The following is a 16,490-nucleotide window of genomic DNA, read 5'->3' on the forward strand; positions in this document are numbered from 1 at the left end:
AATGCAGGCTTTGCCTTCAATAATAAGCTTTATGTTTCGCCAACTGGCAGCCCTGAGTACGTGTCTTTGATCTGGTGTTGGCCCCGTAAAGCCACAGAGCCCTTCTGTGACTGCCGGTTGTGGGGAGTGGCTGGATGGATCCTGCGGAGCAGTGAAGTCCAAGCCATCAGCCAATAAAGACAAGCCAGTGAGCAAGCAGGTGACCAATTAAAGTATACTTTGCTTATTAAAAAGCAAGGAAAGCATGTTGTGTTCAGCTGTGGTTGTTTGTCATGGTCTTGGATCCGAGCTGGGAAAGCTGTGTACAAGCAAGCTGGTCTAGAGGCTTCACGGAGGGTTCTGTTGGACTAATCTCCAGGAGGGGGCACCTAATGAGACATTCTCTCTTGGAGTATAGCGGACATTTTGTTTTGAGGTAGGGTCTCATGTAGCCCATGGGTTCAGTTCATTTAACACATATGTTCCGCGGATGCCACAAAAAACAATAAGTCTGTACTTCTGTGGGACTTCATTTGTGGTAGAGCCATAATTGGACAAACAAACAAGTCCCTTTCCTAGATCCTGGGAAGTGGAGTTTCACCATTGCACCTCTGCCATATTGATTGAAGGTCTACTGGATAGCACACAGTCTGGGTATGTCAGCCATACCAGGCACTAGACAGACCATGAGGCTAGCTGGCTAACGGTAGGGGTACCCCAGAAGTTTTGCCCTCACATGCCCAGGCCACAGAGACCCTGGAGGAAGGAGAACAGATATCTGGGTGTGGTTTACAAGTGTCCTGAGGTAGGATTGAGCAGAGTGTATGTTTGAGGATTATACTGGGCACTTAACACATGCTAACTCGGAGCATGCTCTGCAGAAGTAATGTGCTTTGTCTGAGCAGGGGTGGGACAGAACAGTGCCACAACAGAGGACAAGCCCTTGACAGCCAGGACCAACCCCACCTCAGTCATTCCTAGGACTTGCGGCTTAAGTCAGTGACCTTGCCTTTCTTGGTCTGTGCCTTCACCTTACTGGATACAAAGTGGATCTTCCCCAAGTTGAGCATGTTTCAGCACCTTGGACAGCACCATTCGGTGCACGGGGGTGGGGAGGTGGGGGTGGGGTCAAAGACCCAGACTGATCCTGCCTCTCTTTAAGGAGGGGATATCAGGATCTTCTTTAGCATGAGGGAGGGACAGTGACCTGAGAAGCATTTGGAGATCCCCATGGGGTGCCTGACACTGGGCTGTGGGAACTGCAGTTTTCAGGGAGGTACCATGGAGCTGATGGCAGGTGCCACATGCAGATGTGGAGAGAGGCAAGCACTGGGAAACAGGGGACCTGGGAAGGAATAGCTTTAACTGAGATGAAATGTCTAGGGAAATCTCTAATCTGAGCGTTGACGAGGACAGCAGGAGTGACTGTGGGATGTTGTATCACTAACCGTGCTAGGGGCAGAAGATGTACTGTCCCTGGTGGCTGGGAGGGTACCAGGAGGTGGGCAGGATGGGTGAAGCACAGACACAAGGTAGCTGAGAATGGCATTGGGGCAGGTAAGGAGAGCCATGTGGGCCTCCCAGTCTTAGCAAGAGCTCTGAGCCCATCTTGGTGCAGAAGAAAGTCACTGTTAGTGACTTGAGGATATTGCTTTCTCATCCCAAGTAGGGAGCCCATCAGCTGATACACACACTAGTGTGTGGATGAAAGTTTCTTGAGACCCAAGAGTGGTGCACAGACCCCACCATCTTGTTACTTTTTTTCTTTTTGGTTTTTTGGGACAGCGTTTCTCTGTGTAGCTCTGGCTGTCCTGGAACTTACTCTGTAGACCAGGCTCGTCTTAACTCAGAGATCCACTTGCTTCTTCCTCCTGGGTACTGGAATTAAAGGCCTGTGCCACCATGCCCTGCTGACAGACTCCTTTGTGTAGATGCTAGTATATCTTAAAGATTATGCTTATCTTTGTTTTTTAAATTCACAAATCACATGTGGCTTGGCAGTGCTAGGTGACATTGTCAGGGCACATAGGATTAGCAGAAGGAGAATCTGAACACAGGTAACATGCATGGAATAGTGGCTCTCACCTTGGCTGTCTCCCAGTGTCCATTGGACAAAATGGATTCCAGCAGATGGAAAAAAAAAATAAGTTAGAGAATGTTGAAGACCATGACAGGAGGAACCTGGAAAGAGGTCAAAGAAGGACTGAGCCCCTCTGACTCAAGGACTAGGAAGGCCTCACATAGGTTAGGTCTGGTGAGGCCTGGGCAGCTGGCAAAGAATCTGGAGCCTTCCTGCGACATTGTTTTGTTCCCTGTCCCTCAGCGACATCTGAGCTGCAGCTGGGCCTTGTGCACCAGCCAAGACTCATGTCCATAATTCATTCATAAACATTTATTTCTCTCTAAATCAGTGAGTGATGGTGTCCCTTGGTGACAGCGCGGGTGTTCACAGAGCTCTAGCCCTCTTGGCACTGGGAGACTAGCTGTATTGTTGTGATGCCCTGTTTGAGGGTAGCAAGCATGGGGAGCGGTGCCTATTGTCACTTCCCCTGGAGGACAGCCACCCCCTCATGCTCCCTTATCAGCGTGGGTCTAGAGCTCAACTTCAGCCATTTGAAGACAGCAAATTTCCCTGGGTGGTTGTTAGGAGCTCTTGAATAGATGATGATGATGATGATGATGATGATGATGATGATGATGATGATGATGATGAAGACGACGATGATGATGATGACGATGATGATGATGATGAAGACGACGACGATGATTATGTTGATGATGATGATGATGATGTTGACGATGATGATGATGATGATGATGACGATGATGATGACGATGATGATGTGGTGATGGTGGTGAAGACAGCAACAATCATAACGACAATGACAGCAATGAAGGTGATGGTGATGACCATCCTACAAGCAGCTGGTGTTAGTCACACACTTTCTCTGCTCCTGTACAAAACTAGTGTCATAGAGAAGACAGCCATCATCCTTCATGGCTGTCATCAACATGGGGCAAGCTCAGATGACCTGAATGGTCCTTAAATCACAGAAACAGTCCAGGACAAACAGTTGCATGTATGCTTCCAAGCTGTGGCATTATTGATGATCGCAAACATTACAACTCTGGGGGAAATGCAGTCTGTGAGCATTGAATACATAAATGCAGTTTCTCTTAGCATAAGGGTGAGGGTAAATCATTCAATTTTTAGAATTCTTTTCTTCTGCATCCCTCATTCCTTGTCACCTATGTGACCCCTAACCTGGTGTTCCCTGACTATGGCTCCACTCGCTCCAATTTCATGTTGTGCTCTCAGCAGGGATATATAGAGGCCTGGAGAAGTTCAAGCTCATTCTTGGGGAGTGAGCATAGGAAGCCCTAAGCAGATGACCCCAGCCTTTGAGCTGTCCTTGGAGAAGACAGGCTTGATGTCCCTGGGCTCTATGTAGGCACAGCAATAGGCACCTTCTGCTGACTGCATTTAAATTTCAGACCCAAATAACAACCCAACTCGAGCTTCCGTTTAAATGTGTTTCAACCAGTTCATCCCTGCAGTGTGGGAGCAGTATTATCTGCACATTAGATACCAAATGATAGCTAACGTGTTGATTGACATTTAACCAGCATCCAGTGTGAAGATGACTCTGTTCTCACTGGGCATGCGTAACAATTAATTGGCGTTAACAAACATAATCGTGTGACTCCAAATAAAATGTGCAGTGAGGCCAGCTGTGACTGGAAAGTGACGTTTCTTTACATCTAGTTCAGGCTGTCAATCATGTTACATGTCAGGGAAAAGCTTGAGTCTTTAAGACACAGCCCGAGTCTCCTGTAGCCTCCTGCCAAAAGCCTGTGTGCTTGTGACCCAGCCTCTGGGGTTTGACAAGCGCTGCTTCTTGGCTTTGCTGTGTGTCTTTGGGGATGTGCTTTGCAGAGTCCTGCTGTCCTGAGCCAAGGACCAGGGGACATGAAAGATGTTTCACATTCAAGCTTTTGCTTGAGTCAACCACTTCTGTGGTCCATTGTAGATTAGTACAGTGTCCCAGTGGAAGGGTAGATTAGTACAATGTACCAGAGGAAGGGTAGATTAGTACAATGTACCAGTGGAAGGGTAGATGATTAGTACAGCCATGGGAGGAAATGCTATAGCCCTTCAAATTATAAATAAACAAAATGTTATATATATGCACACCAACCTCTAGCAGTTGCGGTACTGGGTATGTATTCAAGGGAATGAAATCACCATATCAAAAAGATGCCTGTGTGTCCATGTTCATTAATATGCTAGCCATAGTGTGGTATCAACCTAAGTGTCCATCAGTGGACTGGATAAAGAAGATCTGGTACATGTACCCAGTGGGATACCACTCTGTCTTCATAATGGATGAAGCCCAGAAGATATCATGTTAGCTAAACAAACAAACAAACAAACAAATCACAGGAAGCAATTGCCACAGGATCACAGTCATATCCAGAGTCTTGAAAAGGGTCTTCACAGAGACGTTGTACTAGGTAGTTTTATTGTCAACGGGGTATCCTCTACCCCGTGCCAGGCCATGGCTCACAGCGCCCAGTAGACACTGTGAGAGTCAATGGAGCAGCAGAGGGCCACTGCATCCTGTCTGCCTCTCTGCAGTTCCCACTTCTCTCCGTTGCTGTCATCTTTTCAATTAGGTAATTCTGCCTTGGCTTAAATTAACTTTCTATCTCTCACCTGACCCTAATCCTTCGGAAACGCTGGAGTTTAACCACTTGTACTGGTCAGTGTTCTCCTAAGACACAACCAAGAAGGAACAAGAAAAGAGCATGCTCACAGGGAGCTTCACTGGGCTGTCATACCTATATCATAGGGACAACATATTCCGAGGGCTTCATGCTTATGCAAGCCCATCCACATCCATCCATAGGGAGAAGACGTTACATTATGAATCTTTTTAGGATAAATACATGGTGATGGGCAGGCATGGATGCGCTGAGACTATGGGTTCAATCTGGGACCTCTTCCATAATTCCTGCTGTGACTTTACCTGGGGGTTGGGAGCTGGGATGCAGTATGCAGGATGTCTACATCGCCAAACACACATATTTGGGTACTTTATGTATTTGGTCACTTTTTGTATTCTCTCACAGATTAGTTCTTAGAATGCACTTGGTCACAGTGCATACAAGACTTGTGTTCTCTAGAGCACTCTACTTACCTTTTCCTCAAGAAGCTGGTCCACATCTGAGGTCATTCACAGACCACACTGGTGTGAGCTTGCTGGACACTGAATAACATTTTTCAAGTTCTTGAGAGCCTCGCCTAGTGTCTCAATGTGGCGCTTGCCCTCTCAGCAGATCCTAACCAGTCCTATGGGGGTTGTTTTGGATCTTGGCTAAGTCTAAATGAGGTTCAAGATTTTCTTCTTCATTGTGGCAGTGCCCCATAGCACACCCACCTTCCAGGATCAAGCCTGGGTGCCCTGGCCTTACACTGAATGTGTGCACAGGTGTATCATCAAGCACAAATTATAGCAGAAGTTTTCTTTTTCTTAAAACTTAATCGTATTGGCAAGTCCTTTCTTTCAGTGGTTCTTGCAAGAATTTTATTCTTCCAGAAATTTCTGTATAGGTCCTTGAGGTTTGGGGGAATGTACTCATTCATATTCTTTCTCTCTTCCTTTGCCTTTTTTTTTCTAATCATGGAAAATGCAGCTGTTGAGGATGACAATTGCTAAACAAAGGCTCGGAGATGAAGAAATTGGCATGAGGCATTTTGCAGCCCATGAGCGGGAGGATTTGGTTGAGCAGCTGGAGCGAGCTAAGGAACAGGTGACTGTTGAGCTCTGGTTTGGGTGGGGATGCCTGCATGTGGCCTCACAACAGTAAGCAGGGCACACATGCTCCCATCACCCCTCAAATCAGGAAGTAGGGCACATATGCTCCCATGGCCCCTCACAACAGGAAGTAGGGCACACATGCTCCCATGACCCCTCACAACAGGAAGCAGGGCAAACATGCTCCCATCACCCCTCAAAGCAGGAAGTAGGGCACATATGCTCCCATGGCCCCTCACAACAGGAAGTAGGGCACATATGCTCCTATGATCCCTCACAACAGGAAGCAGGGCACACATGCTCTCATGACCCCTCACAACAGGAAGCAGGGCATACATGCTCCTGTGGCCCCTCACAACAGGAAGTAGACCTCACAACAGGAAGTAGGACACTTGGTCCTGTATCCAAATCCAAGAGGAGGCCAGGGATGCCGAGAGGTCTTGACTTTCTCGGTTCTTCCTAGGTTCATACTGAGTGTCTGACCCCTAGCCAGGGATGTCCAGCACTGATTGTCCATTGTTCTGTGTACATCAAGAAACTTGCCGTCCTCCACCCGCTTAGACAGTGGGGAGGAAATGTGACAAACTGGCCTTTAACTTAGGAGTTTCCACTAAGATGCTGAGCGATGCTTTGTGGGCAGGATTTCAGAGGGTGCAGAGCCCTATTTGGGAAGCAGCCACAGGGGCAGAGTCTTCCTTTTTTCCTCTCTTGCTCACTGGGCCCAGGACACCTAGGCTGAGTGACTTGGAACTGCATTGTCCTTGTAGGACTCTAGTATCAGCCTGTCCTTTCCACATCTGTGAATGGGGGCAGTGTGCAGGGATTAGAGATCAGGCTCAGCAATCCCACACATGTTAAGTGTCTGGTTGGAAGGTATCCCCTAGCTCCAAGCCCTTACCCAGTGTGCATTGCAACGTGGGTTACTCTAGCAGTACCCCTAAGCTCTCCAAGTCAGCTAGTCTAGTGGAAGCCACACCCCTAACTTGGAAGCCCATGGCTGAGACCACTGTGACACTCCTTGGATTTCAGATCGAGTCCTTGGAACATGACCTGCAGGCATCAGTGGATGAACTCCAGGATGTTAAGGAAGAGCGGGCTTCCTACCAGGACAAAGTGGACCGGCTGAACCAGGAGCTCAACCATATCCTGGGTGGTCATGAGAACCGGATCATTGATGTGGATGCTCTGTGCATGGAGAACAGGCAAGTGCTGAGCATCCAGGAGAGGCAGTCTGGGGTGGGGAGGAGCAGCCCTGAAGCCCTGCCTGCAGTTGAGACAGCCGCATTTGGAATAAGAAGCAAGTTCCAGCCCCCAGATATTGGCAATGGCGTGTGCTGGTTATAAAAGGAGTGGGAGACGCCCACTTGTCTAGCCCCCCACCCCCCGCGCTTCCCACACCTTCTCTGATTGGGCCACAAGGGTGAAGAGCTAGGAAGAGTTGTTTGTGATTGCTGTCAAGGAGAGGGGAAAGAATAAGAAAATAAATTGAGAAAATCCCTTAGCTGTGTCTTTGCCCCCAGGCACATTTCAGCGTGTGGATGTGTCTGACTCGTGTTATGGCTGGCGTCTTCTCTTCCTGGTTTGCTCCCTGGTGCAATCATCTTAATGAGAATTATGTGAAAAAGAATGTTGCTGTCCCCGAGGGGCTCTCCGAGAGGGCTGTTTTAAAGTAGGGTGTCTGTGATTTGGGCATGTCTGACCTTGATCACATCCCTCGAATAAAAGGTCACATTTTCCGGCCTCTGCCCTCCAGGAGGAGAAGGAAGTCGGTACACGCAAATGACATCTGGGCTCCCTGTTTTGCCCTTATCGTTCAGTGGGCTTCATTTCTCCCCCATGCTCATCCTTGTTATGTGTGGGTTGGGTTTTTTTTTTTTCAGATATCTCCAGGAGAGATTGAAGCAACTCCATGAAGAGGTCAGCCTTCTGAAGTCAAACATCGCCAAGTACAAGGTACCACAATCAAGACCAAGTCTGTGATTCTCCACTCAGCATCCGTGTGCCATCCTATTTCGAGTCTCTTATGTTTCAAAGACATTTCATCGCTTTTCTAGCCTCCCAAATGGAGCTCAGTGAGACCCCTTGCTGGGGTAGCTAGTGTAACCAATCACAAAACAGCGAACTCCCAACACCAGTTTACCCCAGTATCTGCTTCTACGCCAATAGTCTGGACAGGGCATCCTGAGACCTCCAAAACCTATGTGCTTCCACCTGGGAGCCTCAACTCTGTGAACTTGGGGTCCTCTCCACCTCCTCTATGAAATGTACAGTTGTCAGATGCTATTTGTGTCATAATTATCCCCCAAGAGGATGGTTTCAGTGGAAGAAACAAAGCTATAACATCACAACCCAAACACTAATAATATTCGAGGCACACTGCAAGGGTAGGATGTTTGAATTCACCTCCCTGTCATTTAGTCTAATTCCAGCTCCACTGGTTTGATAATATCTATTTCTGCTGTGTTGGTTGTAAGTGTTATAATTGGAAAACTCTCCTGGGTCTCTCTGCTTTGAAAATAAATTGATGGCTCTTCCTACGGGTGGAGTTTTACAGCCAGCTGCATGCTCGGGAGAGCTGGCTCATTGTCCTGGTTGTTGACATTGGCCTTTGTTCCCAGAGATCACCATGGCTTTCCATTTGGTGGGAGTCACACTTTCATTTATATCGATCTCTATATAAACATGAAGCAAGGAAGTATCTGCTTTTTAGCATATATATTTACAACCATGTGCATCCTTTCATATACCATGGATCTTGTTCATATTCCAAACATGTCTGACTACTATATATCAGTGTGAAGGCAAGAGTCCATTCTAAGACCATAACAGCCTGTATACTTAATCCTATGTCCAAGACAGACATCATGAATTGGCCGTGATCTTTTTCCAAGTCAAGCATCATTGGTGCCACCGTTAGTACATGAAAGCAAATGTCGTCTTCATCTCAAGTCTATTCTAAAATGATTTCCATAACAAGTCTCTCCACACGTTAGCCTGCCTCAGATTCCATTTAAGGAATGTGGATTAAATCCCTTTGAATACAAGGCTACGGTTACTGCCTTTCTCTTTCGCTGTAACTTAAAAACCAAACAGACTCTCTATACAGAGTCTTTTAAAAGCCCAAGGGCGGAGAGGTCTATGTTTTAGGCTCCATTTCAAGTCTGCCAACGTTCTTGTAAGTACATGGGGTGTATCTCCTTAACGAGGTATTTTTCCATTGCTGCCTTTTCTGACAAAAGCTTTTGGTTTTTCCGTTGCTGTTGCAGAATGCTCTTGAGAGACGGAAAAACTCCAAGGGTCAAGGCAAGTCCAACAGTAGTGCTCTGACCGGGGTCCTGTCTGCGAAGCAAGGTAGGAGTTAATATCCAGGTTGGATCAATTTCTGAGCAAAGATCTAGAATACATGTTCCACCCAAACCTCGGGGTTTGTGGGGCAGAAAACGGGCACCTGATTGCCACTTGCAGCAGGATTGCCTGAGTCTTTCTAACCCAGATGATGCCCACCCAGGTTTCTGATTTGCTAAGTCTTAGGGGTGGGACCTGAGAATCTTCATCTTCAGGATGCCCAGGTCATGCTTTTGTAGTGGGAGACCCCACTTTGACCATCACCTTGGAGCTTCTCCAGTGACTGGATCCTCTTGAGAATCTTTTCCTTCCCATCACCACCCGACAGCCCCCTAGGTGCCCAGCCCCCTCTAAGCATATTGCTCCTGGCCTCTGCAGACAGAATGGAAAAGCCCCCTACTGCATAGATCATTGCACCATGGATCATGGGAACGCATGCCGTTTTCAAAGAAGCTTTTATTGATTGCAGCTTTGTTCTTCCTTCCTGTCGATTCCAATGAAAAATAATGATCTTCCGGAAGCAGTCCAGGGGAATAAATAGCAGGAAGCTTGAGTCTGGTACTTCGTTTTCTGCGGTCGGTTCTTGACTTCAGCCTAGGTTGCACAGGTCGGCTTCTCAGCTGCTGACGGTGCTGACCAGCAGCTACCGTGGCCCAGTCTTTATCGGAACTGGCTTTAAAAAGCTTAGCACCTGCAGTGGGCTTCACACTCAAGGTTCTTTCCCAGGCAACTTCTTTTCCCTACTCCCCTAGAAATGAACATCCTAGAAGTGTTTTTGAATGGGAAGCTATAACACCCTAGAAGGGAAAGGCCATCTATGCGGCTCAGCAGGGAAAGTGTCTGCTGTGTAAGCAAGAGGACCCGAGTGCAGATCCTCAGCACCCATGTCAAACACTGGCTGTGGTGGTGCACACTGTAACCCTAGCACTGGTGAGGAAGGGGCAAGAGGACCACTGGGGCTTTTTCATCTGCCCTGGTAGCCTAATTGGGGAGCTCCAGGTTCAGTGAGAGACCTTGTTTCAAAAAAAAAAATAATAATAAGATTGTACCAGGCAAAGTGCCTTTTATTTCAGTTCTCTGGGGGCAGATGTCTCCAGGAATTTGAGGCCATCCTGGTCTGCATATCAAGTTCTAGGCCAGCTAGGGATGCTCTGTGAGAGCTTGACTCAAAAATAAAAAGGACAAGGAGATTAAAGAAAGCACTGATGTCCGTCTACAGCCTCCACACATGTACACCTGCATAAACACATATGCACACAGAGAGAGACTGAGATAGAGAGAACCCAGTGCATCGTAGGCCTTGGATACCATACCTGGCCACCAGTTTAGAGTAAGGACCCCTGTCCTGACTCTTACGTCGCAAGTGCCAGCCATAGTCAAACACCACAGGCAGAGTTATCCCCTGACTCAGGTCTTCGAGGAAAACCTATGAGAGAAGCTGATTGACGTGGTCTATGGCATTAGTAATCTAAGTGTATGAGCGTGGCAACCCATTATGAAAAACCTAAACGCCCCCCTAGCAAGAACTAGTGAGAAATAAAGTAGACATATAAGGGCTTTTTGCTTTAAGAAATTTCTTCAAACCAGGCAGTGCTGATGCACACCTTTAATCCCAGCACTTGGGAGATAGAGGCAGGCAGATCTCTGTGAGTTCAAGGCCAGCCTGGTCATACATTCTACATTTTAACTGGAAATGACATAAATATCTAGTAGTAGCTAAATGAACTTTCATAAACCTAGATGAACTATTAAAGTGGGGGCTCACCTTTATATTTTGGGGGATACTAATAGGGTGAAATGTTGTTAAATGAAAAAGTAGTATTTTCCCCCTTTCAGAAGAATATTGAATGGATTCGTATACATGCATTCAGTCCCAGGAAATGGTGCTCCAGAGAGCACTGTGCCTTTTCATAGTCAGGAGGGCACCAGGGTGGCTGTCACTTGTGTTTTCTCCCGGTTGATTTACCCCCTTTAAAGTGCCGTATTACTTTTGCCCTGACCAGAGAGCCTGAAGGGCGGGAAGCTCTGTCATTGGCAGGGCAGTACGACCTTTAGCAAGTGTTTTTTAACCCAGCTGAGACTTGCTTTATTGTTAACAAAATGGAAATAAATAACGCTTGCTAGGTTTGGGGTCTTTTTTTCTCAGTGAGTTAGCATAAAATGCCTTCACACGCTGGCAAGTGAAAATGTTGTTAGTCTCTGAACAAGCTGCCAATGGCTGAAGGTAAGTGTGGCTCAGCCGGTGTGCACTTGCGGAACAGGAGAGCCCTGGGCTTCACCCCAGTTTGACAGAAAGAAGAGAATTTAAAAGGGGGGGGGTCCAATTCTTTTGAGACTTTTCCACTTAGCTTTCATACTGAGTTTCGTGCTGTGTTCCTTGTGGTAGTTGAGATAGGCTCTCAGGACAACACGGTATCATGTCAAAGCTTGGGGCGCCCCGCTCTCCAGGAAGCACGGACACGGGTCTGCAGCCCCACGTTCCGGAATCCCTGGCTGAGCTGTCCACCTCTGCGTCTTCCCTAGTCCAGGATCTGCTCTCTGAAGACCACGGGTGCAGCCTCCCAGCTACTCCGCAGTCCATTGCTGACCTGAAGTCTCTGGCCACGGCCCTGCTGGAAACGATCCACGAGAAAAACATGGTCATTCAGCACCAGAGGCAAACCAACAGGTACGCAGTAGGTCCTTAGACTCGGAGGCGGGAGAGTGGGAATGGGGCTCCCAGAAGTAAACCAGGAGCACTCCGGGAAGAAGGTAACCTCCCTGAAATCTAGCGGGGAAAGAACCCATGAAACCAGAGCTAGTCTTCTACTTTGCATTGGCATCCGGGTTATCCACCAGAGTCAACAAAGCAGGGATCTTGGTTTCTTGGTGAGCTGTGCTTGTGAATGCCAGTTTCATGGTCGCTCCCACAGGACAATGCCAGTTCTCCTGCCTCTTCCTTAGCCCTCCTTTTGAGGCAGGAGCTGCCTCAGTGCCTCTTCAACTCCAGGACTTGAATCTGAGGGTCTCTGATGACCAGGAAAGCAACCATCAACTGGACGAGCTGCTGTCCCTGTGAGGGAACTTCCTGTCAAAGGAAGAATCAATAAGATGGAGCATCCTGTTTGATTTGTAATGAGTGTTGATTATGTTGTATAAAAACGAGCAAGTTAAGCCTCCTTAAAATAGTGGTCAGGAGCGGCAGCGCTCCGTTGAAAACGTCCTGAGAATGCTCAGTCAAAAGTGAATTAAAGCAAAACTTGTCACATACACCAGTTGGTTTTCTGTTCCTAAAGCTGAGTACCCGAGACTAGGTAGCTTACGAATATTTTTTAAAATGAGGAGTTCACTTCTCATGCCCCAGGAGGCTGAGTTCCAGAGCATGCCACTGTGTCTGGTGGTGGCCTCCATGCCACATCTGAACATGACCCGGGTACATGACATGGTCAGCTATGGTAAGCATGCTTGCCTGGATAGCTTTCTCATAAACCCGCCGATGCTATGTGGGGCCCTCACCCTCCTCCTCATCTCATCCTAACCCTCCTAAGGGCGATTAGCATTGCCCTGTGAGCTTGGAAATTTAGTTTCTAACACGGGAACGCATTTGAATCACAGCAGAGCCAGCCTTGTGGCCTGCAGTCGACGCCAAGAAGGATTTGGCATTTGTCCAGATACTGTTACCACCATCTTGAAATTCATGATACTTATTTTTTCACGGGGATGGTGGGCACATTTTTATCTTGCACAGAACCCTGGAAGCTATAGGTGGTCCTGCTCCTGAGACTCACACTTAGAGCCACAAGGACACTGCAGGAGACTGGTGCAAGAACAGATGTTAGAGTTCAAGGGGAGGGACCCGAGAGTTGGGACTGCCAAAGGCAGGGACGCTCGGGGAAGAGACCACAGGAAAATGATTGAAAGTGTTATAAAAACAAAAGAGAAAAGGGAAATGATGGAGTGCAAAGAAGCCCGTAGCAGAGATGAAGATGTATGTGGGAGAAAGCAAGAGCATCAAAGGGAGGCCGGCAATCTCCCTGGATGACAGGGTAATTTATTGACAGGAGACGTTTGCAACAGCCTTGCAAAATGAAACAGCTATGCTGAACCGCAGCTACTTCTCAGGAAGCAGGGACGGGCGTCTGGTGGGGGAGGGCTGTCTTTGGGGATGCCCTGGAGCCAGCAGTCAGCCTGCTTCTCACTCCTGTCCAGGGGCTCTGGGCTCTTTTGGACTGGATGCAACGCATAGGCCCCAGATGCAAACCACTTTCTTGCTCTGCAGAGGCTGACATTTCCATTCATCGTGGGATTTTTTTCCCTGTTATTTTATTTTGTTTTTGAGTACCACTTTGCACATGAGCCATGGTTAAATAACCGTGACCCTCCACGCATCTCGGCTGTCCAAATCCCCTCCGTGGGAGACGTCACCATTACTTGTGTTCCATGTGACCTTAGAATCATGCAAACAAAGGCACAGTACATGAAAACACACCTCAGTATTCTTATATATATGGATTTTTTTTAAAAAAAATAAAAAAGCAGTGATTCTTTATCAAAGAAAAGGGAGGAGGGGCCTTTGTGTCTTTGCCTTTCGGCTTGCTTTTCTCCTGTAACTGCAGATCTTGGAGGTAGCATCGTATCAGTACACAAAGGAGTGTTACATATGCTGTTTTTTGGTACTTTGTAGGCCTTCAGTTTCATTACTTCCCGGAGGTGTATAAAAAAGTTAACTGTACCATAGATGAAGATTGAGAACAGAATGTGAATGTGGTTAGTTTGCCGGTGCCCCTGTGATTTAGCCTTATAGCTGAAAAAAAAAAAAAAGGCTTTATTAAGGCGAGGTAGTGCCTCAGAACTAAATACCTTCCCTTCTGGAAGCTCATGCTCGGCCTACTGGCTTTCTTCTCTTTCACAATGGCTCCTATTAGGCAGAGGGTGCTGTGGAAACCATCTTGATAAGTGCTAAGTACCATGGGACTTTGCATTTGAATGATGCTCAATGGCCTGGCAGTTTGCTAGCTCTGTTTCATGATGATGCCTCAGCCACTACCTGGTTACCACTAAAGAAGGGAGGAGGCTCCCTTCCCTAGCAGCAGCAGAGGAGATGGCTGTTAAAGTACGGCCTCTCGTTGCCAGGCTGAAAATTCAGTATCATACCTTTGCTGGTTCCCTAGCCTGTGGCAAATGAGCTGGGAGGTTTTTTAAATCTCACATAACAGTGGTGTCCTGGATCACAGCAGCGTTTCAGGGGGCTCCGGGTAGGCCACGCCAGGCAGTGCAGAGAGCCACAGCTTCCCCTTCAGGCTGGGGCCTTTGTCTGGACCCTCACCTAGGAATTCTGCCAGACTGGCCAGCTCCTGGGTTCTCTTTGTTGATTTCTAACCTTATCCCCAGGAATGGCCTCAGAAGCTGTGTGGCAAAGTCAGTATGGGGGCCTGACATCTGGAGGATTTTCTTAGACTAAGGGGCAGGGGGTGGGGGGCACATGTACCAATATCTCTACTATATCTTAAAACAACCTGTAACTACGTTAAAAAAAAAAAAAAACTCTCCCAAGCCTAGGTGTACCTCCATCTCCTGCCCTGGCTACATTTGTGTGCTACTGGCTGCCTTCTCTGCAGACCTTTCTCCCTCCCATCTGCTAATCTGTCTTAGCCTCTCACTCAGAACTAGGGTTCCCTTCATGCTCCCGACACCAAGGTAGATGTCACATCTCCCACGAACTCCTTGGAAGAAGTGGACCCTTCCTTTAGCATTTCTCTCCCAGTGGCTTCCAGGCTCTGTCTTGTCCCTGTTCCTTTCTTGCCAGTCTCCGGTTCCTGCCTCACTCTGTTGGCAAGGGTAGATCTCCTCTCTGGTCCATGCTCAGATGGTGATCTCTTCCATGAGTTGCCATGTGGTCATGCGTCTTTAACACACAGCCTCAGCTTCTCCCCTCCCTCCTTGTGGCCCTGTTCCTTTGGCTCCCCTCTATTCCCACTGGTTGTTGGGATCTTCATCTTCCTGGATGACTTCCAACCAAGTGATCGTTCTGTCTCTACTTCTAATTCTTATCTGTTCTCAACTTCATGTGAAGACCACTTCTTAAACTGCTTTCCGCTGCTTAGAAGACCTCAATAGCTCCCCAGAACTTATGCTTAAAAGCCCGAAGGCTCTCAGCACGGCCATTGGCTCCTTCTCCATCAGAGGTGCTACTGGCCACTCCGGTTCTGCCTTCTCATAGCTCAGTTTTGCTCTCAGCTTTTATTAGACGTATGTGTTTTCAGGCTCAGTCTTTGTCTAGGCCCTCTGATTCCCAGCTGTGTGACCCTGAGTACCTCATCCTCTTCTGTGAGCTTCAAGTTTCTCGTCTGTAAATCAAGGACTGCTTAGCCTGATGTTGAAGAAAAACAAAAAACAAAAATGTACAAACGAACAAACAAAAAATAACAGGGCAGTGTGTGCACATTCTTCAAAGGCATAATACCTGACTTGGAATAAATGCTGGCTACGTATCAGCTGTCCTTAGGTTCCCTAACACACTGTCCACGTGTGTCTGCTAACACACTATTGGTCTCAAGGAACTGGGGCAGAGTCCTCTCCTTTCAATTCCGCCTCCAGTCTGTAACACAGAGGTGACTCCCAGGGAGCTGGTTTTGCCTTGGTCAGACTTCCGGAACCGCATTTGTTCTTACCCCTCCCTCCATTCTGAGACCTGTCAGCCACTGTGGCTTCCCCGGCCTCTTATAGCAGCTCCTATAACCCCTGCCTAAGTCACTGGCTGAGTCTGGGCAGGAGATCCCTCCCAGTCGTGCAAAGCATCTTGGGTTGTATTTTGCACATCACCTGTGGCTATACCCGCAGTTCCATGAGCACAGACTTTTAAGGAATTGCAGCCACTATTACTGATGGTTCTACTGCTATTGTTGCCATAGCCACAAGCTTCTCTCCCGGATCCTTTCTTACCTCTAGCCTTGCACTCAGGTATCAGACCAGAGAACACAGCAACCACTGAAAAACTCTAGCAGGCTCTACGGGAATAGAAGGTAGCAGGTACCGGCCACTTCACTCATTCCGTTTCTCTGAGAAATGGCTGGATTATCCAGAAACAGTGTGGACAAAGCCTGCACTCCACCTATAAACCCAACCCGGGGCATCCCTCAGCATCACTGAGGAGTAAAGCCTTAGCCTTTGTCCTAAGAAGCAGCTGCAGACATGTGATCTCATCTCATTAAGAACCAAGGGAGTACTGCTGTGATTGCACGTCAGACCCATCAACTGCGAGGAAGGGAGCTGGCATCAGAAGCTCCGTGCAAAATATTGAAAGGCAGATTAGGAACAGCGGTGTCGATGGAAGGGTCAAGGGTGTAAAAGCAAAGCAGACCCCACAGA

At 47.8% G+C, this 16,490-nt stretch overlaps 1 protein-coding gene across 8 annotated transcripts in view; it reads left to right on the forward strand.

The window, feature by feature from the left end:
• The window catches only part of Ccdc149 (coiled-coil domain containing 149), an 89,714-nt gene that overhangs the window by 53,789 nt on the left and 19,435 nt on the right, over nucleotides 1-16,490 (forward strand). For all 8 annotated transcript variants that reach the window (XM_048415067.3, XM_085691902.2, XM_085691900.2 and 5 more), the window contains 5 exons: nucleotides 5,677-5,793; nucleotides 6,828-7,000; nucleotides 7,679-7,751; nucleotides 9,065-9,149; nucleotides 11,667-11,811. In XM_048415067.3, coding sequence (XP_048271024.1) covers nucleotides 5,677-5,793; nucleotides 6,828-7,000; nucleotides 7,679-7,751; nucleotides 9,065-9,149; nucleotides 11,667-11,811 — 593 coding nt within the window. The remainder of the gene's footprint in view (nucleotides 1-5,676; nucleotides 5,794-6,827; nucleotides 7,001-7,678; nucleotides 7,752-9,064; nucleotides 9,150-11,666; nucleotides 11,812-16,490) is intronic.

Source organism: Myodes glareolus, chromosome 8 (genome assembly GCF_982192425.1).
Source record: "Myodes glareolus chromosome 8, mMyoGla1.1, whole genome shotgun sequence".
NCBI classification, from domain to species: domain Eukaryota; kingdom Metazoa; phylum Chordata; class Mammalia; order Rodentia; family Cricetidae; genus Myodes; species Myodes glareolus.